The sequence below is a fragment of the Poeciliopsis prolifica genome, unplaced genomic scaffold (genome assembly GCF_027474105.1).
Source record: "Poeciliopsis prolifica strain line A6 unplaced genomic scaffold, Auburn_PproV2 SCAFFOLD037, whole genome shotgun sequence".
Classification (NCBI taxonomy): Eukaryota; Metazoa; Chordata; class Actinopteri; order Cyprinodontiformes; family Poeciliidae; genus Poeciliopsis; species Poeciliopsis prolifica.
In genome coordinates, this window is record NW_026562412.1 from 4,640,657 (window position 1) to 4,667,129 (window position 26,473).

The 26,473-nt window shown below is 36.0% G+C and overlaps 1 protein-coding gene across 9 annotated transcripts in view; it reads left to right on the forward strand.

Moving 5' to 3' along the window:
- eml1 (EMAP like 1) overlaps positions 1-26,023 on the forward strand; it is a 62,384-nt gene extending 36,361 nt beyond the window's left edge. For 3 of the 9 annotated variants that reach the window (XM_055053262.1, XM_055053267.1, XM_055053261.1), the window contains 23 exons: positions 1,209-1,391; positions 1,588-1,641; positions 5,135-5,273; positions 8,825-8,953; positions 9,849-9,877; positions 10,620-10,646; positions 13,266-13,395; positions 14,524-14,673; positions 15,604-15,673; positions 16,334-16,444; positions 16,547-16,642; positions 16,727-16,861; positions 17,289-17,388; positions 17,933-18,084; positions 18,558-18,683; positions 18,794-18,925; positions 19,522-19,589; positions 19,812-19,900; positions 20,053-20,150; positions 20,231-20,318; positions 21,354-21,449; positions 22,273-22,403; positions 23,372-26,023. In XM_055053262.1, the coding sequence (XP_054909237.1) occupies positions 1,209-1,391; positions 1,588-1,641; positions 5,135-5,273; positions 8,825-8,953; positions 9,849-9,877; positions 10,620-10,646; positions 13,266-13,395; positions 14,524-14,673; positions 15,604-15,673; positions 16,334-16,444; positions 16,547-16,642; positions 16,727-16,861; positions 17,289-17,388; positions 17,933-18,084; positions 18,558-18,683; positions 18,794-18,925; positions 19,522-19,589; positions 19,812-19,900; positions 20,053-20,150; positions 20,231-20,318; positions 21,354-21,449; positions 22,273-22,403; positions 23,372-23,497 (2,459 nt within the window). In that variant the 3' untranslated portion in view covers positions 23,498-26,023. Of the gene's footprint in view, positions 1-1,208; positions 1,392-1,587; positions 1,642-5,134; positions 5,274-7,942; positions 8,033-8,824; positions 8,954-9,848; positions 9,878-10,619; positions 10,647-13,265; positions 13,396-14,523; positions 14,674-15,603; positions 15,674-16,333; positions 16,445-16,546; positions 16,643-16,726; positions 16,862-17,288; positions 17,389-17,932; positions 18,085-18,557; positions 18,684-18,793; positions 18,926-19,521; positions 19,590-19,811; positions 19,901-20,052; positions 20,151-20,230; positions 20,319-21,353; positions 21,450-22,272; positions 22,404-23,371 lie in introns of those variants that run through there. The other 6 variants (XM_055053265.1, XM_055053266.1, XM_055053268.1 and 3 more) reach the window with 6 other exon arrangements.
- Positions 26,024-26,473: the final 450 nt, after the last annotated feature.

Below are 26,473 nucleotides of genomic sequence, written 5' to 3' on the forward strand. Positions count from 1 at the left end.
CTGTTAAAAGTAATCTGTTATGCTTTATTGAAGAGGTTAGGGTAGATCTATGAGCGATACAAAACTTGTTAATTATATTATTGTTTTGCATAAAATCATTAGATAATAAGATTTCAGTCTGCTCAGGTCTGCCTCTTTTGAGCTGTTTTAGGGCCTCTTGTTACTTTAAAAACTTATAATTTGCTGCTGGCCTCGCTTCCCCGACTTAATATTTACTATTGTCATGAAAAACTACGCAATTATGCAACCATGCGTCTGAAAAGGAGAAGTGGAGCCTCCTGCAAAATCTACAACAATCCAGCAAGTTGTTTCTGGATGGCAGGTCAACAGCAAAACACTTGTTGTTTCCAGCAGCCATTGTACAGTCATAAAACCAGCTAACCAAACATGCTGGAGCTCAAGTTGGGTTGCTAGGTAACATCATAGTGACTTTCAAATGTGCAAAATTCACATTTGGTGAGTTTCTATACTCCTTTTTCGGTCTCAACTGCTTCTAAAAACAGTCCAATGGTTAAAAACATTTGTAGCATTGGTGTCTGGAAAATGACCCATTTTAAAAGCTTCAGAATATAAAGTCACACCATCTGTCACCTTACAGGGTATTTTGTTTAGTTTGTCTAGTTTCTTGTGCAAATATCTTAGTACACTTGACTAGTAAACTGAACTCCAGCATGTTTGCTCAGCTGGTTTTTCCACTGTATGTGCTGTACAATGGCTGCTGGAAAAGACAAGAGTTTTGTTTTTGACTTACCATCCCGAAATCACTTGCTGCATTCTTGTTAACTGTGTAGGAGGCTCCACTTTTGCTTTTCAAAGATGTACAGTTGTTTAATTTCACATCTGTTCACGTAAAAGTGTAAATGTTGATTTTGAGGCACCGTGGCCAACAGCAGCTTATTTAGATTTAAAGTCACAAGAGGCCCTAAAAGTCATTTTCCAAGAATGAGGTCATGGACCTATCAGAACCGGTTCAAGGAAGCATAATAGGTCTCCTTTAACAATCGGGTGGATTTTCCAGACACCAAAAGACTTTAACTTATTACCAAAATTCAGCTGGGTGTTTTTTAACCACTTTGGCTGTTTTTAGAAGCAGTGGAAACCCAAATGGAAGTATAAAAATGTACTAAATGTGAATTTTGCCTGATAGGTTCCCTTTAAATGTGTCCTTCCTGTAATAAGTTGACATATCTGACCACGTGTCTCCTCAGATGACAGCGCGTCGGCAGCCAGCAGCATGGAGGTGACGGACCGGATCGCCTCCCTGGAGCAGCGGGTCCAGATGCAGGAGGATGAGATCCAGCTGCTCAAGTCCGCTCTGGCCGACGTGGTTCGGAGGCTGAACCACTCAGAGGAGCAGCAGGCCTTGGGGTCGCGCAGAGGACCCACCAAAGGTAACACAGAACCAGAACCTTCACTTTTACCTCTGCTTTGTTTCGCCTTACATGATTTTATCTGTTTGTGGAGCTTTTTCTTTACGTTTCTTCTTCCTGCCAAAGTTTACTTCAGATTCTGCTTGATGCCTCTGACCAGCTGTTACTCTCTTCTCCTCCATGACTGTGTTGTTTTGTTAATTGCGTTGTGTGATAGAGCCCACTAAGATGAGAAAATCTCCATCAGCAGACAGCAGTTTTGGCAAGTCAGGTAGGCCAGCTGTAGCTTGTCTGCACTCATCGGGCCTGTTGTGCACTTTTCAGTCGTTGCCTGCAACATTTCACCTCAATATACTGCAGTGTTCAGATTAGAAGACAGATTTAATAAAAGAAAACTTTTGCTTACTATAATTTGTAGTTTATATATTGTTTTTAATAATTTAAGAGCATTTTACACCTAATTGTGCTGTTAAACTTGAAATTCCCCTATAAGGGAAAATAGAAGTTGTTTCTGTTGTCACTTACATCTACATAAGTTAATAAGAATAAGTTAATAATAATAAATTGCTTAATTTAGAGAATAAATTAAGAGAATTAAGAGAAATAAAATAAAATATTATATTTGTAAATGTAACATTTATTTAATTGATGTCTAATCCTTTGTATGTGTATCTGGAAAAATTAATTTCTCTTCAACAGCAAAGAATGAAAAACAAAACTTTTTACTTGAGGAAAAAGTTTGGACCCCCTAAAGTAAATTTAGTTTTTTCCTGAGAAAATGCAGCTTGGGAAACAAAAATACTTAAACTCAATGCTTAAACTTGATATACAGTTAACTGGCATTTTCAAAGCAGCCAATCCTGGAGCGCTGTTCATTTTCCTTTGTTCTGATTGGCTGAAAGACAGAGCGAAGAAAGAGTGCAGTAATACTAAAACCGTTTCCATATTTATTCATAAAAAGGATATTTCTTGTTTGAAATCAGTAGATTTTAGTGTTTATTACAGGATATTTTGTCTAGTTTCTTGTGCAAATATCTTTGTACACGTAAAATAAAACTGAATTAACTAAACAAAATATTGGAGCTTGTTTTCAGTAAGTTATTATTGAATATTAATCGAAAAGTAGAAGTAACAATGTAAATTTTTTTCACCAGTAAGAAGAAATTTTCCCCATGTTGCAAGTGAAGACGTTATAACATGGAACTTTTTCATGAATATGAAGGAATTATTTACTTGAAACAAGCTCCTACATCGTGGTGAAAAGTTACCTAAAAGTTAACGGTTTCTTATTTCAAGTGTATTCAGATGTTTGCAGTGGAAAGTACACTGTAAAACTAAATTTTCTAATTTACAATAAAGTACCGGCCACTGGGGAAACAGATTTTACAGTATTTTTTAAATCATATTTATACCATATTTGTATGTTAAAATCTGTATTTATACTATAAACTTCTGGCAATTCTGGTCGGTATTTTAAATTAAATATAATTTTTTGCAGACATAGAAATCCTTGGTAAGATTTTGTGTTTTTGAAGTGCAGTCTTTCTTAAAGAGCAAAGTTTGGCACCGACTGTGGAAGTTGTTTCTAATTGTATTTATGATGATATTTTTGAGTTTTTGGAGACTTGTAGCATCTTGATGTAAACCTGTTTGAAGAGTCAGATCTGAACACTATGTAAACTGAATCTCCAAATGTTAGAAAATTATGGCGTCTTGATTTTTTTCACCTTCACACCTGTGAGTTAAACTCTGCTGCTGATTTTATTCCACTCCACAGGACATGTTGCCTCTGTCCAGGCTGCACTTGTTGCTTTGTTTTGCATGCTGCCACTGCTGTCTGTCTGTCTGTCTGTCTGTCTGTCTGTCTGTCTGTCTGTCTGTCCGCCTGCATGCTGTCGGTTCTGTTCAGCTGCTCCAGAACCAACGTTTGGGCTCCAATGTCAGGAAGTGATGAGATCTGAGTCAATAGACGACGAGCTCTTGCAACTTTCTTTGATGAAAATGCAGTCTTAAACATTTATGCTCTATTTACACCAATTATAAGAATGTAGGACACTGAAAAATGGTGAAATTATATTTCATGTATCTCTCTTATTGTGTCATGTAGGTGAATTAGTTTGACAGTCTTATTCACAACCCATCCAATAAAGTGTTACCCAGTTTCTTCTCCACTCAGAAACTGAGTTTTGCTCTCCACACCTGATGGTTTCAGGTGTTTTTGAAAGAAGGAGCCGAATCGGGTCAGAGGTCAGCTGCTGCTGCCAGTTCAGTTCTCATGGTGGCTCTGAGTTTCATGCAGGTGATTCCTGAACAGTTTGTGCCTCTGCTGAAGAACAAAAAGCCAAACCCGGATCGGAGTCAAAGAGCGAGCGCTCAGCTTGTTCCGGCAGCACAATGTCTACTGCAGACATAAAGCAGATAGAGCTGGCTGTGCATGTGTCTCTGCTGCATCTATTACATACTTATCACTGCAGATAAAGCAAAAATATTCAAACCCTTTGAACTTCCATTCATTTTGTCACATTGGAACAGTAATTAGTGCATCATTATAAAGGGGAAAGATAGGAATACATAGACCTTTTCAAAAGGGGTGTGAATACTTTTGCATTTGATTTGTGACGTCATGTTAATTTGTTAGAAAGTTATCATGAAACTAGTACAAACTACTGCGTTAATGCTGTAGTTCTAAGAATTTTTTTTTTTTTAATGTAATTTTGATAAATGAGTAATGACAACATTTGGATGAATAAATTATTTTTAAATCTGCATATGTCCTCACATTAAAGGATGTGGATAGAGGGAGTGATACTTAAGGGTTAGAGATAAATATTAGGGAAAAAATCATTAATTAAATTAACCGTGACTAATTATTATTATTATTAAATTATCAATTATTATTTAAAAGAATTGCCAACTAATTTAGTGATTGATTAATTGTTAACTGGAGTATACTGACTCAAAAAAGGCTATTCTGCTGAAAAAAAAACTTATTCAAAGCAGTAATTAAGTCAAAATTGAACAAAAATTATATACATTTTGTACTTAAGATTAAAAAAAATTTATGTAAATTTGGTTCAAAGATATTTTCACCGTTTTCAATCAAAGTATTAATCAGTCATCTAAAAAAACCAACTGATTAATGAATGCAGCAGAAAGAGCAGATCTTTTCACATGTTGATGTTAGAAATGTATATTTTTGCATCTTTTGCTATAAATAATCTAGTGTTTTCTAAAAGAATGCTGTGTCACTATATTTTAGGAAATAAAATATTTTTCTTATTTAAAAAGCTAAATTATTTATTTTATTTCCATCTTTTAGTCTATTTCTAATATTGTAAAAAAAATAATTAAAAAAAAGATTTAATTTTTTAGCTGAAAATCTGCAAAATGTGCCAATTTTTTAACCAATTAATCAATTAATCATCAGAATAATCAGCTAAGAATAATTGTCAGTTACAAAGCCAATGAATATGAACATTTTTGGTCTTCCCTAACTTCACAATTCAACATTTTTATAATTACAAGAAATTTATCAGAATGGTGAATTCTTCTGGAAACAATGTGTCCAAATCAAGTAAGTGGGCCTGACAGATCCTCCAGAATAATGTCAAAACATCCAAACAGTAGCTTAATGTTACTAGAATGTAAAACCTGATGGAACATAATCAGTTTAGTTTTTTATATTTTGTTACTCTCTGATAGAAACGTTTCACTGCTGCAGCTGACGCTCCTCTCCCTCCGGCTTGTGGTTGTTTGTCTTCCAGCCAGGCCGATGATCGCCACTCTGCCGCTGCGGCCCACGGTCAACAACGGGACCGTCCTGACGAAGAAAGGCAGCAGCACACTGCCCTCCCCGTCTGGACCCGGGACCAGGAAGGACGCCAGCCCGGCAGCCAACAAGAGGTCAGGAACCAAAACAAAGGATTCCTAAAGTACCGTCCGACGACAGAGCACCAGGAGTAAAACACTGATTAAAAAAATCACAAACAATAATCAGAATAAAGTCAGAAATTACAAGAATTAAATCCTATGAAAATAAGGTGAATTTATATGATAAGGTCATAATATTTTGAGGAAAAATTTTAAACAATACAAGAATAAAGTTGTAATAATATGGGAAGAAATTTATATTTCAAGAAGAAAGTTGTATAAGAATAAAGTCAAAAAAATATTAGAGCAAAAAGTTATGATTATATGACAATAAAGTTATATTTTAAGAATAAAGTCAGGAAATTAAGAGGTTAAAAGTAAAAAAATATGAGATTAATGTCACATTATGGGTATAAAAATCCTACTCTTTTATTATTTTGACTTTATTCTCACATGACTTTAAAGTTATAATGTGAATTTGTTCTTATTTTACAATTCAAAAATACTTTATTGATTGCAAAGGAAAATTAAATTAAATTGTGACTTTATTCTCATATTATTTTAATTTATTTTTTGTAATATTACAATTTTAGTCTTATAATTTTATCATTTTTTATGTTCTTGGCATCACCCTAATACTATTCAGCAGATTGATAGATTTGTTTCTTGTTTTTGATCTATATTTTGTGCTATTTTGAAAGATTCACAAAGTGTTTTTAAGTGCTAAAACGATTAAACAAATTAATTGGGATTAATCGATTATTAAGATAATCGTCAACTAATTTAGTTTTTACAGTATTTTCCAGGATATAGAGCGCACCTCACTATAAGCCGCAATCACAAAAATGTTTTTAAAATGGAAACGTACATATATAAGCCGGTGGTCTCTCCGTCGCTCTCGGTTTCCCATCAGGAAGCAACAGAAATTTCACTGTAAGTTTTTTCTTACTGGAAAAGTGAAATAAACATTTTTATTGACCAGTTGAGTTTTTCTCCCCTCTCCTCATGCATCGTGTCGTGTTTTCCCAGGCACATCCTCTCCTGTTGCCTGTTTTTGAAACTATGTCCTGTTTTGTCCTCTTTTCTCTTCCCACCAGAATTTTGTCCCTCAGGTGAGAGTCACCCAGCTAACATCACCGCCATTTAAAACGCAGACTAAAACTTGCTAAAATGATACTTTTAAGCTAATTTTGACTTATTTCAAGTGTACTAAGATAGCTTCATTTTTCAAAAAATTCTTGGTAAAATTTTGTGTTTTTGCAGTGTGTAAACATAGAAAGTTGGATTTTAGTTTAACTTTCTCCCTGACTCTCTCAGTGATGTTTGTATTCATTTGAGCTTCGGTGCAGTCGCTTCCCAACAACCTTTAAAGCCCTGCGGTCCAATTAGGGCGCCGGGTTTCCTCACAGGAAAAACAGCAAACAGTTGTTCCCCTCTGCTGCTTTGGATAAAAACACACACACAATTTGTGCAGAAGGGATAAAAGCCAGCGGCGAGTTTCAGGTTCTGGACAGAGTGGATTAGATGACCTGTCTGCCTGCTGGCTGCTGATTTGGCTCTTTTTTTGTTGTGGAAAAAGGACTGGCTGCCCTCATGCAGATCTGTGCAGCGCTGCTTTTATTCTGACATGTTGTTTTAAATGAACCGTATTCTGGTGGAGAAATACAATCTTATCATTTTGCGCTTCAACAAATTCCAATGTTTTATGTATTTCAGCTGCTTTGATCAATCAATCAATCAAATTTTATTTGTATAGCACATTTCAGCAACAAGGCATTTCAAAGTGCTTTACATCAAAAACACAAAACACAAAGTCATGCAACTTAAAGACTAGCCTCAGTCCGGTTCTTCACTTAGGATTCTAATTCCGAGGACAGAAAGTTTTACTCACAGAGAAAGATGAGCACCACTCACTCTTGTATGCACACACACACACAACAGCAATGACATGGCAATAAAAACCGCAGCAACAAACAATTTTCTATCAGTGCGAGGATTCTTCCTTATGGAAAGTCCTCATAAAATGAGGGACTCTAAAAACACCTCTCTTGTAGATTTTAGTTGAACCAACTGGGATTCTACACCCTCTGGGAATTTAGTCAAGTTGTTCTGACAAGGCCTCCAACCTGGGAATTTAGCTGAGAAGTATCAGCTGGGCCTCCAACCCTTTGGTACTTTAGTCAAAATACTATTTGACAAGGACTCCAACCTAGGAATTTAGCTGAGAAATATCAGACAATAACACTGAGTGAGCAAACACCTTTTTATTTGCTCCCTAATTTTCTGCTTTTTGCTTTGGAAGGCAGTGAAGCAAACTTAATTTATTGTGACTGTTTTATATGTTTTTAGGACAGGATCAGCAGTTCTTGAAACAGGAAAATAGAACATAGTATGCTTTCTCTGCCAAAGTTGGAGATGGTAATTTTTCCAATCTGAATATAAGTTGTTGTTCTACTAATAGACTGATAAGAATTTAACAAATTTTATTTATTTATTTATACCTTCGTTAGAGGAGGTATAACAATACTGTATTTAAGCTAGGGATTCATTGATTTATTATTAATTTTCGATTAGTGGTTTATTGGATTAAAATGAATTCATATTGATTAACTAGTTAGAACTTCTTGTAGTGTTGTAGTCTGGCCGCCATCCAGCAGGTGGCGCCCCTGGTCATCCTCAAGCGGAGCCTACCGTTTGTTGATGTGAAACAAAGATGGCGGCGGCGCTATGACGGAACGGGAAAGAGAAACGGTCCTGAGTCCGGTTTGGGAAGCTAAAGAACACTTTATTCGGTTCTGTTTTGAGAGATAAACACTCAAAAAGCCCTTAACTTAAGCTAAGTTTTACTTTAATAGCACTCATTTAGCCGAGATACATGTTAATTTCTCACTCTACGATGACTAATTTACTGCGAAGGCGATGATAATGTGACAGAAAAGTGGAGGAAATATTTTATTCTTGTGTAAAAAGGTTGACTTTTATAGCTGTGATGATTTAACGATTTAATGGAGCAAAGTTTTAACATTCCTTCCAGAGCAACAACAGAATACCTCTATGAATGTTTCTCTATTCATGGGGTTTCACGTATTTAATTCTTTTCATCTTTTTTTTTATTCAGCAACCTAGAAGGCTGTTGTTTTGCTACATTTTATACGTCCAAGTGTATTAATGTAAGAAAACCATTAATACTTATTTTTATAAATTTTCTATTTGATCACTTAGTTAATAGAGCTGACAGAAAAATAATGTTACATTTTAATAGTCGTTTTAAAAAATTCAGCATATTATGAAACATTCACCCCACCATATGAAAAGCTGGGCACTCTTGAAACAAGAAAAAACTCAGATTCTTAAGAAAATCAACTAATCATTAGTTAATAAGATAAATAAACTTTTGATCAACTTATTAATCAATAACTTGCATCCCTAATTTCAGCAGCCAGGTGAAAGGTTGTGCTTTATGTCTCAAACGCCTTTTTGTTGCTGATAAAGCATAAAAAGAAATCCTTATCAATGAAATCTTTGCAAGAAAGCTCACAGACGCTTCCACTCACTGGTTTTGCTTCTTGCGTTTGTCCCTGCAGCACTGTGAGGAGAGCCAACTCAAACGAACACGTGGGGACTCTCACTCGCAAGGATTCGGGCGACTCCAAGGGGAACCGAACCCGGGCTGGCTCAACGGGCAGCAACTCCAGCGGCAAGAGAAGCGACAGGTAAACCTAAACCTCAGTCACTAACTGCGTTTCCATCCCAAATGTGTGAAAGTCTTTGTCAACATTCTCCTAATGTAAAAAGAAAAAAACTCCAGTTATTCACCTTGATGCATGAATAAACGATAAGTCAGTAAAAATCCTGGCAGTGATGGATGTAAACGGTAGGATGTATTTATAATTCAGCCATCAGAAGAAACGTCGGCATCTTAATCAAGCATTGGAGCGACAAGCTGGTTACACTTGGGAGCAATTATAGTCATAATGAAACACAACTTTATATGTACTGTGTGGCGCTGTGAGAGCCAGAGTTGGGTAGTAACTAGTTACATTTACTTGATTATATTTACTTCAGTATTTGAAAAAAAAAACTATTTTTGGGAATATTTTGTCTACTCTGTAGTTTTTACTCTTAATTTAATTTTTTTTTTAATTTTTATTAAGCTATTCTTACTTAATTAAGTAAAATTTCTGGATGTTCTACCCGCTGAATGAAAAACAAACAGGTTCTGGACAGAGTGGATTAGATGACCTGTCCAATGGTGAGAGCTCTTCCTCCTACCGCTTCCTGTCATCGTCTTCTCCATTGTTTTCTCCAGTAGTAACATCCGGCTGTTGATCATGTGACTTTTTTGATGCTAAAAGTGTTTGGAAAAACCAAACCGTCCGAGCACAAAACCGTTTTTTTTTTTTTTTATCATAAAACTGGAGTTTTTTTTTTTTTGGTTTTTTAAATTGCTTTGTCTCCAATAAGCACATTTATTTTAAAAATTTCAATTTGCACAATTTTGTGGTGAAAGGAAACACAGCTACTGATTTTTTAGGTTCTTAGTTTTCTAAACTGAAGTGTGTGAGCTTGCATGACTGACAGTTGTGTGTTTATTCATTTACTTTGCAGCAAACAGAGGGATCCAGTGTTCAATGCAGGTATGAGTCCAGATTTTTCTTTTTCAAAGAGTTGAGAGCTGATGTTATTTTTTTTTTCCAAAAAATGAATTTAATATCAGCTATGATTTCTGTGTCATGAGTGTTTTGCACACAGAAGTCTACTTCAGCTTCTTTCAATGATGTCCTGGTTTAAATGTCACTGTTAAACATTCATTTTTCTCATTGCTCATTCTTTACATTTAACACATTCACCTCATGTCGTTTTATCCTTGCTTCAATCATTACAAAATCTTTTCTTATTAAAACACTTTTTTCTAGATTTCAGTTCAGAACCAGCTTCAGGTTTTTGTTACAATGAATTAAATTCACCACAGCAGTAAGAGTTGTTATTATTGTTATTGTTATGTTTTATATTTAGATTTGTTACATAATACCCTCTACAGAAGTATTCATACTCAGGCCAAATTTAGATTTACATTTATTGTCATTTAACTAAGAAGATTTTACCGATGCTCAACAGACATGCAAAATTTTCCACTTAATATTTGAACAAACATGCAACTTTCTTTTTAACATGATTTAAAAAAAATAGATGAAAAACACAAAAAAAAATGATGATGATAGAGAGAAGTTCTTAGAAAGCGATTGCGGTGGTTTATTGAATACATCATGGACAGAAGCTGCCGTTCACCAGGAAACAGGAAGTGAGGTCACTGTAGAGGTGAGGAAGCGATGCCAACCTTCATCTGGTGCTTGTGTGTCTCTCTGTGACCTTTACAAGGGATGCGACGTGTGACCCACTGCAAAGGTAGGCCAGGGCCCCTCCGCTCCCCCCCTACCTCCGCCCTGTCTGCACAGCTCTCTGCTCATCAGTTTGGACGCATTCAGACGTGAAGCCGTTCCTCTCAGGCCAAAAGCAATAAAAACCTGTTCATGGAGTGAGCAGAAAGCTGTCCAGACTGGAGCAGGAGCAGACTGCTGAGCTGCGTTTGAAACTTTCCCTACGGAAAAATTAACTCACAAACATCCCACCTAACCTCCACTCAAAACTGCAAAAACACAAAAAACTTACCAAGTATTTTTTACTTTCTACCACAAAAAACTTACTCAACTTGATGTAAGACAAAACTAACTTTGAAGTAACATTTCAGCTTGTTTTAAGTCAATAATTTCTTCATATTTATTAGAAAAGTAATGGTGCCGTTGGTTGATTATTTTACTTAATACATTGAAAAAATGTCTTGTTATAAGTGAAATAATCTGCCAGTGGAAATAGTAGTTTTCTTATAAGTATTAAGAAATTGTTGATTTAAGTAAAGCTCCTATTTATTGCTGAAAAGTCACTTGTAAATAGGTTTGTATTAATAATCAATAAATCAGTTAAATTCAAAATGTAAATTTTCGTGATTTATTGATTTTCTTTTTTTTATCTTCTACAAAATACTGGATGATAAAAGTCTTCAGTCTCAACAAGCCCTTATTTCTTTTTTTTGAAGGATAATTTTCTTTACGGACATTTCAAAATTCATTTTGATATTTCTGTTTAATTTAAAATTTAAAATGTCTTCCGCTTGCAGCGTTAAATGTTTGGTAGAATCTAAAGTTTATTGCTCTTGTTTTTGCATTATTATGCCATTATTACCATTATATTACTTGAAAACAATCTCAAAACAACAATGTTATCGTTTACCACGATAACCTTTGAGACAATTTATCATCCTGAACAATTTGTTACCATGACAAGCACAGCTGTAAGTTCATTTTGTCTTATTTTAAGTAAGGTAAGATAAAAACAAATACTCGTTAAGACTTTGTGTTTTTGCAGGAGTTGCTGTCTGTTTGCTCACAGCCTCACTACAGTCAGTTTTGGTCACCATAGTAACGACACAAAGATGTCTGCCACTCAATGCCTTGCAGTTGCTTCCAGGTTGTTGTTTTTTTAACTCCTGCTCTTGCAGTCTCCCTGCACTTGGAATGAGTATTTGCACACTGACAGTTTCTATTGAATCTTGTCTGAGTTTTCAGCTTTTTGTTTTGTATCTGTGCCAAAGAAAAGAAAAACACGAATCTTTAAGCCAAAAGCGGGTCGAGTAGAAAAAGATAGTTGCACTGGAAAAACATATTTTTACTCAAGCAAAAGTAAAAATTAGCCATTTAGGAAATTACTCAAGTAAGAGTAAAAATGTATTTGGTTCAAAAGTTACTGAAAATATCAAGCATTTAATATTTTATATAGTATTTACATAATCAGACTGACTAAAATATGAAGTTATATGGAAATGTGTTTCGTATTTGCTGGGAAAGCAGCTTCTGAAACATTAAGCTTTTATGAAATAAAACTGTATTTTCTAAAAACGTTAGTACAAAAAACAAGCTGCTCCAGTAAAATATTTTACTATATGTTAAAAATGTTGATTTATAATTGCAGTCACTTTCCTTTCTTTCCTTCTTTTAGTACATTAGTTTGATCTTTGCTTTTCTCTCTCTCACCATGACATAAAAAGGAATTTTAATCATCTAACATCCAACTTTCTCCACCTTCTTTTCACATGCATTGCCCCTCCATCTCTGCCTCCTCTGCTCTGTAGTTCCCAGTCAATACTTTCAGATTTGTTACCAGCGCAAAACATCAACACTCATCGTTTGAAATATTATTTTTCTAGGTTAAACAGGCCAATTCATGGCTTAATTTAGATAAAGTTGTCTATTAGAAAAACGGTTGTTTTGGCCATCGATTTATTCTGACAATTAATCGAATATTCCAACAACTATTCATCAGAATATTTCATTATTCTGATGAGTAATCAAATGTACAGACAATTAATCGATTAGTCGTCAGGATATTTAATTATTCTGACAATTAACCGCCTGGATAGTTGATTATTTCGACAATGAATCGTCAGAATATTTGATTATTTTGATGATTAATTAATTGTATGAAAAATGGTCACATTCTTGATTTTTCACTTAACTTCACTTATGCAATATTAGAAATGCATTAAAATATGCAAAACAAAAACCTAATCAATTCCTTTATTAACAAGATTGCCTAACAGCAACAACACAGCGTTCTGTATTACTGAGCCAAACTCTACGCCACTTGAAGAGTTTTGCATATTTACAGACAAATTAGGTTTTTTTCTTAAATGCTCTGAATATGTTGTTTGTTTTTTGAATCTGTACACTTCAGTTAACGATTAAACGATTAAAGCCAGTTTAAGACATTTGTTTGTGTTGTAATTTTTCAGTTTTTAATTATTTGTTCATGACAGAAACATAAATAAATTCCACCTTCACACCCAGTTGCATCACTATTTAACTCACCAGCGCTTCTTTTGTTCACTAATTTCTCCCAAATTAATTATTCTGATGTGTTTGTGTGTAAACTCATGGTTTGATGAGGCTTTTTTTCTGTTGCCTTTCCTAGAGGAAGGTTATGTGAAGATGTTCTTGAAGGGTCGCCCCGTCACCATGTTCATGCCTAAGGACCAAGTGGACAGCTACAGCCTGGAGGCCCGAGGCGAGCTGCCCAGCAACAAACTCAAACTGGACTGGGTGTATCCTGCCTGGCAGCTTTCTGCAGAAATGAAATATTCACTGCAAGAACACAAAATATTACCAAGTATTTTTGGTAATGTACTATTCCCAACTATCCCCAACTACTGCTAATTGGGGATGCACCCATCTACTTTTGTTTTCTTCCGATGCCAAAATATGAGGTTTAGTATAGTTGGCCAATACCGATCTGACTCAGAAAACAGTGCTAAATTTACTGGAAATGTTTCCTTTTTTAAACAAATACAGACATGGCTGCATTACAAATTTATTTGATAACCAATACACCACACACTGCAAAAAAACACCAACTCTTATCAAGTATTTTTGGTCAAGTTTCTGGTAGAAAAATCTTAATTTTGTCTTTTTTAAAGTGCGCTAACTCACAAGTAACTTTTCAGCATAAAGTAAGTAGTTGTAAAAGTAAGTCAATAATTTCTTAATGTTGAATATTGGGAAAAATGTATTGTTATAAGTTAAATAATCTTCCAGATTCATTAAGATTAAGGAATTATATACTTAAAACAAGCTGAAAGGCGGTTTTGTCTTATTTCAAGTGTAATAAGATATTTGCGCTAGAAACTAGACAAAAAGAATTTAAGTTTTTGTTTTTCCAGTGTTCAGCCGAGTAATTGTGTGCATAATAAGTTCAGCCTGTTATTCTGGAGAAAGAAGAGTCTGTAAATGTTTCCGCTGCTTGTCAGAGTCGATCTGTTTTCGTCGCCCTGCAGCCTGGAGTCAGAAATAACCGGCACACAGCTGACAAGCCGACGGCGCAAGCAGTCAGCAGCTCCTCTTGTGCTATTTTCTTTTATGTTTTCTCGTCATCTGTGGCTGTCTTTGCTTATTTTTTCTTGTCAGGAGTGAATGTGGCGTGCTGTTCAGCCTCACAGGAACAGAAAAAAAAGGCAAAAAAATATAAGGAGAAAAGCAAAAACAACCATGTTTTTTAAGGGTATATTTACAAATTTCAGTGTTTATTATTGAGATTTTATGTGATCAATTAGACTAGAAGTTGTTTTTTTTTTCTCCAATATTTTCTTCACCTAAAACACTTTAAACTTTTTTGACAAATTGTTCTTGTGCCAAATCCATTTCCATCCATTTGGATTCCTTGACCCTTGACCCAGCTACGGTTACCGCGGCAGAGACTGTCGCTCCAACCTGTACCTGCTTCCCACTGGAGAGACGGTGTATTTCATCGCCTCTGTGGTCGTCCTGTTCAACGTGGACGAACAGCTGCAGAGACACTACACAGGACACACGGACGACATCAAGTGGTGAGAGACGCACTGGACTTTCTGCTTCCCATCCATCATTAAAACGAGGATTTATTTAAAATGTTAGTGAAGCATTTATGGTGATAAACGTCTTTTCATGGCAAGATTTTTAATTTATTATTGTCATAATAGAATCCAATTTATGTTTCACTGTTTTATTCACTGTTGAACGTCTGATTAAATACACTCAAAATTTAGAGTTTAATAATATAAATCGCATTTATTTTGTGATTTATATCAGAAGAAGCTTATTATGAATAGAAACTGTTTATTTCAGGATCAGTATTTGTGTTGTTTGTGTGCTATTAGTTCTGTAGCCTTGATTTGTCAAGAAATCGCATAATAAATTAAACATTTCCAGCTGGACCGCAATCATTCGTAATGGTTTTAAACAGTCCTGCCAATTTGGCCTGTTTTCTAAGCTGAATGATGAATATTTGTTTGAAACTCAATTTTCAAACAAATATTACAAAGACTTTTTTAAAAAGTAGTAATTTTTAAGACACATTTTAAAAATTATTTTTAAAAATATATTTAAAATGTTTTCAGAAATGTTATTTAATTATCAATTAAAGGGTTTGTTTTTATCTCTGGGTGGATAAATTGCTTGCATTAATGTCCCGTTATGTTAGTTGGAAACTGTTTCAAAATGGCGATATTATCGTTTATCGGGACAATTTATCTTTCAGCAAAATTTATCGTTATTTATTGTGTAATTTATTTACACTGACCTTAAAAAAAGCCATAAATAGTTCTTATCGTCACTTTTATTGTTATTACAATAATACCGCGACATATTGTAATAAAACTTTATATCCATAAAATGTATTTTCATTAGTCTGATTTCCTCCACTCTGATCAGGAATGTCATTTTTCCAACCAAGGGATTATTTTCATTTAAATATTTGATGTTATTCCTGTCTTCTTCAGTTTGGCCGTTCACCCTGATAAAATTACGATTGCGACTGGGCAGGTGGCAGGAACCTCCTCAGACGGAAAAGTAAGGGAACTTTTATTGTTTTTTCATATTCACGCTTTACTGAAGCAATTTTAAGGTACGTCAAATTAAAATAACAGTCATAGAGCCTCATCTTCTACACCTGATGCAGTTAATCACAATAAATTGAAGGAAGCTCCATAATTTCCATTCTGATTAATATTTATTGTTTTTGGTTGTTGTATATTGTTTTGGATATTTAAATGTTAAGTGAAGTGTTAATTGAAAATTAAATATTTTTGTCTTTGAGAAGGTGAAATTGCGTTAATCAGCCAATTATCAGTACTTCAGTTGACAAAAGTCTCTAAACAAAAATATTATTTATTATTGTTTATTGCAATAATTATCATAATTTATTGTAAAATTGATTCCCTAGGGGTTGGAGTTAGTTTTGGCTAAATCTAAAGTCCAAGATTTGTAAAAATTGAGATCTTTTGTAGGTCAAAGGTCAAATTTGAGGTGTGTGTGTGTGTCTGTGTGTGTGTGAACTCGTCCAGCTTCTTATAGTCTATTGCAAAAAGAAAATGTGTTTCTTTTATTTATCTTTTTTGAATATTTCAAGACTTTTGATGTTTATGATTGGATATTTTTCCAAAATAATTAATATTCATAAAGCTAAATAAACGGATTATTGTATTGTAACCCGGTTTTTGTTTCTGGCAGCAGCTGGCTCCTCATGTCCGCGTGTGGGACTCTGTCAGCCTCAACACGCTCCACGTTCTGGGCACAGGCTTCTTCGACCGAGCGCTCGTCTGCCTGGCGTTCTCCAAGTCGGTAAGAGACGCTAGCTCGCACCCTTTAGCACCACTCACGCTCTGCTAGGAGTTAGCTTTTTGATCTAATATGTTTTTTTTTTTTTTTTTTTTTGCAAATCAGAATGGAGGAAACACCCTTTGTGTTGTGGACGACTCCAACGATCACGTCCTGTCTGTGTGGGACTGGCAGAGAGAGGAGAGGCTCGCTGAAGCAAAGGTAGGAGCGTCTTCTGGTACAGTGAGTTCTGGTGTTTGTCCTTCTGAACTGGACTTGTTTCTTTCTTTTTGTGGGTCTGCTCAGTGCTCCAATGAGTCGGTGTTTGCTGCAGACTTTCACCCGACTGACAGCAACATTGTTGTGACTTGTGGCAAGTCTCATCTCTATTTCTGGACACTGGAGAAAGGCATGCTGGTCAAAAAGCAGGGGCTGTTTGAGGTAAGGGAAATGTCTAATATTAGGCAAAAAATGTATCAGTTTCACTTAGATCTTACCAAAGAAATATGGACTTATTTTTACATCCACCCCTCTAACATCTGTAGCATCATCTAAAAAATTATTCACTTTAACTTGGTTTTAACATCCTTTCTTAGTTAGTAGTAGCTATATGTATAGCTCCTACAGTGCATATCAATTTAGAAAAACTTTTACAGACTTTCAAAATCTTCAAAATTTGAGATCACTTGAGCATAAGAGGTCTAGTGGCCAATAATAAGAGGTTCAGTCAAGTATGTTTTGGAGAAAACTAATAAAAATGTGTTGAAATTCAGACCTTGCATATGCGCTTTAATGAAAGAATATCTGTGTTATCATGTCAATTCTTATTTAGTGGAAGAAATAAGTGAATTCTTGTGCTGTGCTACAGAAACAGGAAAAGCCCAAGTTCGTTCTGTGTGTGACCTTTGCTGAAAACGGCGACGCTATCACAGGAGACTCCAGTGGAAACATCCTGGTGTGGGGAAAAGGTATGACTTGCAGGGAATTAAAAAACATGCATTTTTTGTGCAAAAACACAAAATCTTACCAATTATCTTAGTCTAGTTTGTAGTGCAAATATCTTCATTCACTTAAAATAAGTTATAACTAACTTACAAGCAACTTTTCAGCAAGATATAGCAGCTTGTTTAAAGTCAAGCATCCCTTAATATTGCTGAAAAAATAATTGCAAGTTAGTCTTGTCTTATTTCAAGGGTACTAAAATGTTTGTACTGGAATCCAGACAAAAATACTGGGTAAGATTTTGTTTTTGCAGTGAATATGATCAAATGTGTGAGCCAGAGCTAAGAAGGGAATAAAACAATTCAAATGTTTCCAGTCACAAGCTCCTGTGAAGCAGACAAGAGGTTAAAGTCGGGTCACTTTGAGAATAGATCAAAGCTTGATCTTGTGAGCAGAGATTTAATGGGAAAAGCGATTCACCATCTCAGTTTAATCTATTGATCTCCGTTCCTGTCTGTCTCCCTGGCCTGAGATCCTGCTCATCTGTCTCTTTCTGTCTCTGTTGTGCAGGCACTAATCGCATCAGCCGCGTCATCCAGGGAGCTCACGAGGGCAGCATCTTCACAGTGTGCATGCTGAGAAACGGCGCCCTGGTGTCCGGAGGGAAGGACCGCAGGCTCATTTCGTGGGACAGCAGCTACCAGCAGATCCAAACAGTGGAGGTAAGGAAGCAAAACCCGACATCCTCTTTGAATAATGCAAATAATTTGTCATTTTAATTATTAGTAATTTAGTATTTCTTAGCATGAGTCATGATGGTGGAGCTCTATAGCATACCAAGGAAGTGCTGCAAGTGTTTAGCATCGATATTTAAGGCTCATCTTGCTTGTTTTTGTACCCAGCCTATTGCCTAGTAACCCCAGCAGAGTTTCACTAACTTGTTTACACTCTGATAGGATCTGATAGGATCTGGTGGGATCTGATAGGATCCCTGAGGAACATTTTACACAAAGAGATTAAAGCCATCTCCAAAACAGTGCAACCTGTCTCAGAAATATATGCAATATATGCAGTTATATATTTTTGTACTTCCTCTTCAGGCTCTCCTGCTTGTGAAAACTACTTTTGATATGTATTCAAGGTATCTTTATGAAGAAAGATCCTGGTAAACAGCGGCTTTATTTTCATTCTGCAGGTTCTTGAGTTTTTCGGTCCAATCAGAACCATAGCAGAGGGCAGAGGGGAGACCGTCCTCATCGGCACCACCAAGAACTTTGTTCTGCAGGGCAGCTTGGATGGAGAATTCATACCCATCACTCAGGTAAATGTGCTCAGATATCCACCCTCCACTGAAGGACTTATTTTGTTCTTGTTTGTTGTTTTATTCACTCGTTATGACTGGGTGAATGATTAATCAAATCTCCTCTGCAGGGTCACACTGACGAGCTGTGGGGTCTGGCTGTTCATCCCTGGAAGCCCCAGTTCCTGACCTGCGGCTATGACAGGCAGGTCTGTCTGTGGGACTCCAGCGCTCATCAGCTCATCTGGACCAAAACCTTGGAGGTGAGATTAGTCTACACTGCCCCCTGGGGTCCTTTTGGGGAATTGCACATCATAAACACAGTTCATTAACTACCATTGTGATATGGGATGAGGATGAAAAACAGTAACACATGATACTGAAATGCTTTAGAAATGTTTTTTCCAAAAAATAAATCACGAACAGGCCTATTCATCTTCTTTTTCTGTCCCGGTTGCTTTTCATTTTTGTGTTTTATGCTGTAAAAACACACAATCTTATCAAATATTTTGGTCTAGTTTCCACTGCTCATACCTTAATACATAAGATACACTAACTAGTTTAAAATCAACAATTCTTGAAAATTGAGAAGAAGTACTAATTCCACTGGCAGATCATTTCACTTAAAAAATAGAAAAATGTATTATGACAAAAATAATCTGCCAATGTAACTAGTACTTTTTAACAATATTCAAGAATTGTTGATTTAAAAAAAGTTAGTATATTCTGCTGAAAAATTAAGTTAGTTTTCTTATTTTAGGTACAGTTTCAAAGTTTGTACTTCGCTTCATCTCATCACCGATGGAAATATTAGATGGAGAGGAAATCCTAGTTTTCCTTTTTCGTTGTTGTTTCACAGGACACAGCTCAGTCAGCAGGTTTCCACCCAGCAGGAGCCGTGGTTGCAGTGGGAACCCAGACTGGCAGGTACAAATGCAAACTGGTTTCTCAATGAGACAAACTGCAAATAAAGGTCAAATAACAATAATACAATCACAAATCTTGCTTGAGAATGAATTGTCCCAGAAATTATTGAGATAAACTATAATATTGTTGTTTTGACACCATTTCACTGTAATATAATGTTTTATTACAGAGACAGATGTATGTGACGCTGACAGGAAGCTCAGTGTGTCTCTGATCCTGCAGGTGGCTGGTTCTGGACACGGATTCGAAGGATTTAGTTACGGTTCACACAGACGGGAACGAGCAGCTGTCAGTGATGCGCTACGGCCCAGGTGTTTTTCCCTGTTTTACCTCCAGTAACATGCTTAACTTGCCCCTTTTAGACAAGTGAAAGCAAAATCAAAAGGACTTTAAATTGTTTGGTTCTTGTTTATTCCCATAATTTCACATCCTAACCGATGTAACTTTGGTCTGATTTCTGTAGACGGTAACTTCCTGGCTATCGGTTCCCATGACAACTACATTTACATCTACGCCGTGGCAGAAAATGGCAGGAAGTACAGTCGGGTTGGGAAGTGTTCGGTCAGCTCAGTCTCCTTCACACCTCCTTCCTCGCCTTCTCCTCTGTTTCTCTAACTTTAATTCCTTTAATCCCTCGCCAGGGCCACTCCAGTTTCATCACCCATTTGGACTGGTCTGTGGACTCCCAGTATCTGGTCTCAAATTCAGGCGACTATGAGATTCTCTACTGTAAGTACGGCCGGTTAAATAAAGCACACTGTAGTGGAGCCAGACTCCTCAGCTGTGACCTTTGAGCTCATTTTTTAAATAACTTCACTGACATTCCAGTTGCCAAACATGTTTCATTGTACCAGCATTCCTCAGAGATTTTGCTCCAAACAGTTACGTGGTGTTCACGTTAAAACAGCACAGAATGTTACTGCCATTATTAAAGGTGACCTATTATTCTTCATTTACAGGTTAGGATATGGCTATGAAATATAAAAAACATTTTCATCACATTTTTTCACAATATTGTCCTTATAATAAAGTTTTTCTAGCTGTTTTAGCGTCTCTGTCACTTTAAATCCAAATAAGCTGCTGCTGGCCCCCCAACTCCACATTTACACTCAGAAGTAAAAATGGCTGCAAACATATGCATAATTGTACAATCATTCATTTAAAAAAACTGAACATCTTAAGTATTTTTGGTCTAATTTGTCATTTGAATAACTTAATAGACTTGAAATGAGACAAAACTGTATTACAAATAACTTTTCAGCAAGAAATAGGAACTCGTAAGTTAGTTCTGTCTTAGATATTTGCACTGCCAATTAGGCCAACAATGTTTGGGAAGATTTTCCACACAACCAACAAGAATGAATCAAATGTTTCGTTGTTGACTGAATCGTAAGTTTACAACAAAACTCTTGTCTTTTCCAGTGAATTGAGCAGTAAAACCAGCTGACCAAATGGTCTGGAACTGCTTGGGTTGCTAGGTAACGGGATGGTGCTTCTGCAGTTGCTAGGTAACGGGATGGTGCTTCTGCAGTTGCTAGGTAACGGGACGGTGCTTCTGCGGTTGCTAGGTAACACAGCAGCGCCATGTCATGTGACTCATTGTTGAGGTTTTTGAAACGGCTCATTTTCAGACATGCCAAAAAACAGCTGGGTCATTTTTTAAAGCGCTTTGGGTGTTTTGAGACCCAGTTGAGACTCGAATGGAAGTATAAAAACTCACTAAATATGAATTTTGCTGATGCAGGACGTATTTTGTCCCCGCAGGGATCCCGTCGGTGTGTAAGCAGGTCGTCAGCGTGGAGACCACCAGAGACATCCAGTGGTTCACTCACACCTGCACTCTGGGCTTTCAGGTGTTTGGTAAGACGCTGCCGCCTCCTGCTCTCCCACTCGACGCTTGTGCATTCACTTGCCACTTTATTAGGTACACATCTCCAGTAGTGGGTTTGACTCTGTTCTGCTTTCTGAAGCACTTTAATTCTTTATTTTATCAATTCAGCAAAGTGTCTGAAAAACTTCTGAGAGATTTTGGTCCATTTTGACACTATTATAGCTCCACCACAAGGCTGAATTATTGATATGTCAGGATGGATGACTGCATTCATGTTTTTTTACACCAAATTCTGACTAAAAGGTTTTTCCAATCCGTCGTTGTTTATTTAACCTTTGTGAATTAAAGTTTATTAGTTATTTTGTTATTTCAATTAAAATACAGATAGAAAATATTAAGAAAAAACATAATGATAGTGCAGGAAGAGGCAAACATCATATTGACTCTCCACCAAAATAGTATAGAAAGAAATAATTAACACAAACCTTCATTTGTTGCGCAATAGTCACATTAAAAAAGAATATGTAACAAAAATATTGACAATCGCAACTTGCTAATTAAATTTAAAAAATACATTTCAGGTTTTTTTCCCGAGCACATCAATATCCCTTAAATTTAACTTTTTCCTCATTTTGATTCCCACTTTGAACTTCAGCAAATCATCATCTTCCTCATCTAGATGGCTGGTCTCAGAGTGTCTACGCTTCCTTAAAAAGTCTTAAATTAATTTATCTAAAATTAAGGCCATAAAATGTCTAAAATTCATTTGAAAAAAAATTACTTAGCTTTAAATACATTCATTACAGTTCTTAAATTTTGTTTATTACTTTTCTGCTGCTCTTTTCTCTTCAGGTTTGTGGCCCGACGGCTCAGACGGCACCGACATCAACGCAGCGTGTGCGTCCAACGACAAGAGCCTCCTGGTCACTGGAGATGATTTCGGGAAGGTCCATCTTTTCTCATACCCATGTTCACAGTTCAGGGTATGAAGCTACACAGGCTACAAACGGTGGCGGTTTGTGATGTGGCTCTCTGCCAAGGGCAGCATAGTATGAGGGGCAACAGCAGCACTTTTTTTTTGAGTCAGTTAGAATAACACTGACTCTGAAGTTGGTCTCTAATATTTATCTTTCAAGTCAGACTGGTTTAAATTATTTCATGCTTTTTAAAAAAATTTTTTTTTAAAGAATCCTCATTGTAACATTAAAAAAGCCGAGTACCAAACAAATCAATAGAAATAAGATCAAAGTTTTTTAAAGTGACATGTTATACTTCCTGGAACAAGTTCTGACAGAACTGCAGGCGATACAAATGTGTGTATAATATTTTTTTCTCAAAAGCATTCTTAAATATTGAGATTTTTAGAGTTCCTTACAGATTGAGATGTTTTAGTGCGTCCTGTCACTTTAAATCCAAATAATCTGTTGCTGGCCACGCCCCCAACTCAATGTTTCCACTCACACTTGAAAATGGCTACAAACTGATGAATTACACAAAATAAATATTTTAATTCAGCCACATCGAGTGGTTCATGCAACAATTATACAACCGTACATCTTTGAAAAGCGGAAGTGGCGCCTCCTGCACAACCAACAAGAATGCAGCAAGTGGTTTGTGGATGGTAAGTCAACGACAGAACACTTATCTTTTCCAGCAGCCATTATACAGCGCAGACAGCAGTAAAGCCAGCTGACCAAATGTGCTGCAGCTTAACTTGGGTTGTAAGGTAACACTGGAGTTGCTAGGTAACAGGGCACCGCCCCTTGACTATGACCTGACAGCTCATTTTACAGACACTAACAAACGATAACAGCTGAGGTTTTTTGTTTGGTAGAAGCTGTATTTATGGAGGCAGGAGAGCATTACAGAACCGCCACTGGCCACCAGTGTGACCATTTCCTTTTGTTTCAGGATTGTCTGAAGAAATGTTTGGTTTTTTTATCCCTTGCAGGCTCCAAGCCATGTTTACCGGGGCCACAGCAGCCACGTGACAAATGTGAGCTTCCTTCATGACGACAGCTACCTGGTGTCGACCGGCGGGAAGGATATGAGCGTCCTGCAGTGGAGGATAGTCTGAACAGCCGAACCGAACAGAACTGCACTAAAATGAACCAAACTTAAAAAAAAGACTCCAAATAAGAAGTGGATGTGAGTGATCGGAAGTGGTTGAAATGCAGAACTTTTCCTTTTTTCTGTTTTTTTTTTTTTAGTCACACTACATGAACAAAACAAACGGGCCAACAGAACCAAAGGCTCCGACTTTCTGACTGCACTTCCTCAGAGTGGATGTCCCGGTTCTGCTCTCAGGCGGTTTGTTCGCTGCCAGACAGAACCGAATGGAGCCAGAGAGCCAAAAAACCCCTGAAATGTTGGGATTGTTTTTGTAACTGTTTAAACTTTTATTTTGTATTTAACAACTCAGGAAAGCACTAACGAAGCGAGACTCTTTCCCACTTAACATATCAGGAAGAACTTCTGGCAGCGGCTTGCAAAACTATTGATCTTTTCCACACGACAACCACAAACTTTGATGTTTTTTATTTTTATGAGACAGACTAACACAAAGTCGTGCTTAATTATGAAATCGCTGAAACGATTAATCATAATAAATTAATTTATTATTAATTTAGTACTCAGTTAATCATTAATTGCTGTTTGATGAAAAAATTGCGTATTCAAAGGTGTAATTAAGACAAAATTGCACAAAAAATAGATTTTGCATACAAGATGAAAAAAACATATTAGGTTCAAACTTTTTAAAAGCACCTTTTTTAATCTAATTATAATTTACATAATTAAAAATAATCCATGTTAGGATTTTATTTAATATTTTTATCTACAGATGCATCCTTTGCGACTGATATCATGTTACTGCGTTTAGCCAACAAATGTTCATTTTCTTACTTAAAAAAATCAAGTAAAATTATTTATGCATTTCTAATATTGCATAAAAAGGCCTACCTGTAAAATATACAGAATTTGCTGGTGTTTTTATCCAATTAATTAATTCATGTTCAAAATAATTGATAGATTAATTGATAACTAAAATAATCACCTAATATTTACAGAAAAACGATCTGAATGTCTTTGCTTTTATTTCAAGATAGCTCAAACTCAGACACAGCAAATGTAAAACAACAAATGTTCAGGTATTGCCACAATTTTTCATTTAGATTAAAGTCTGCACTTTGACTAGGCCATTCTGACACATGAGTATGATGTAAACGACTGTATTGGCTTTTGCAAGTTTTTCCCCAGTTTTGCCCTTTTATATTTCCATCCGTCCTTCCATGGCATTATGCTGCCACTGCCATGTTTTACCACAGGAAGGATGTGCGAGTTCGTTTCTACATTTAAATTTATTCATGCTAATCAAAAACATTCTGGTTAGATTTTTATTTGTAAAAAAATTTTTTTTAAATACTTCTGTCTTTCCATTTCGGCACTTTTTGTTGGTCTATCACATAAAATTCTTGGAAAAACATAAAAGTTTGTTGATGTAAAGTGATTCAATGTGAAAAACTTTAAGATATATCAGTGACATCATCACAATATAACAAATCAGCTTTCAACCAATTGGGAACTGAATGAAGGATTTTTCGCATCATAGTCTAAACATATTTGACCAACGCTGCAAAAAACTAAATCTTAAGAAACATTTTTGGTCCAGTTTCTTGTCCAAATATCTGAGGACACGTGAAATGAGGAAAAACTAAATCATAAGTAACTTTTCAGCAAGGAGCGTGTTTCAAGTTCCTTAATATTGATGAAAAAGAACTGGTTCCACTGGCAAATTATTTCACTTTTAACTTGGGGAAAATGTCTTGTTATAAGTGAAATAATTTTAAAGGATTATTTTCGGAAAACAGTTACTTGCAAGTTAATTTGTTTTATTTCAAGTGTGTTCAGATATTTGCACTAGAAATCGAATGGTCAAATTTTGCAGTGTTCAGGCTGAAAATGAAACATTTTTCTTTTTATTTATTGATTTAAGCCAAATCTCCCTCTTACATTACAACAGTCGTTTCTCCTTGAGTTTTTCTCCTTTTGTCGTCCTGAGTGGGTGAATCTAGAGACATGGCACAGCTCTGTGGAAAACCTGAGTGGATATTTGAAACAGTTTTAGCTCTTTTTTTGTTTTTTTTGATGAAATGTTGTATGTGTCTCTTTTCAAACAAAAAACGTGGAGCATCAAAAACAAGCAAATATAGTTTTTTTTGTTGTTGTTTTTTGGCTTCTGAGGTTTGCTCCTGCAGAGGAAGGAAGAGACCGTTGCACTGTAATCGCCTGACTTTTTGCACCAACACTGAACTGAACCCTTTTCCTCGTTAAAGCACTTCTTCCGCCTGGCAAACACACTGCAGGTTTCTAACTGCTCAGCGTCACATGACACAATCTCTGCTCCTTCAGTCGGGTTTTTGCTTCACATCAGAACTTTATCGGGACGGAGTTGAGTGGATTTTAGTGTGAGCCTCTCTGCTGGTGTGTGTGACTGATGGTTGGAGCTTTGTTCTCAGTAAAATCTTTTAACTTCCTCCAGATGGATGTAACAGAGCCTCATTAAATACCTAACATCTGACTGAAAACAAATGAAACTTGAAAATGTCTTCATGTTGTCTTTTTATTTCCATATGATGAAAATAACAGAAAAAATAAACAAAAAAAACTATCATTAAAATGGAGAGAAAAAATTATTTTGGGTTTTCCCCAATGGGTGAGAATGTCTTATTTATCAAACCTTTTATTATTATTATTATTATTATTATTATTATTATTATTTTTGAAATTGTCATATTTTCCCTTTTGTCCAGTTTAGTTGATCTTGAGCCAAGAAACAGAATAAGTTGACTGCAAAAACACAAAATCTTGCCAAGTACTTTGTCTATTTCTGCTGCAAATATCTTACTACACTGGAAATAAGACTAAACTAACTTATTGGACCAATACTAAAGTGGCAAATAATTTTGTTAGCATTTTTTCTTTTTTATTAAGAACAAGTGCAGTTTGTAATCGTGGCTCTCACCCATAAACTAACAGCGATATATAGGAGCTT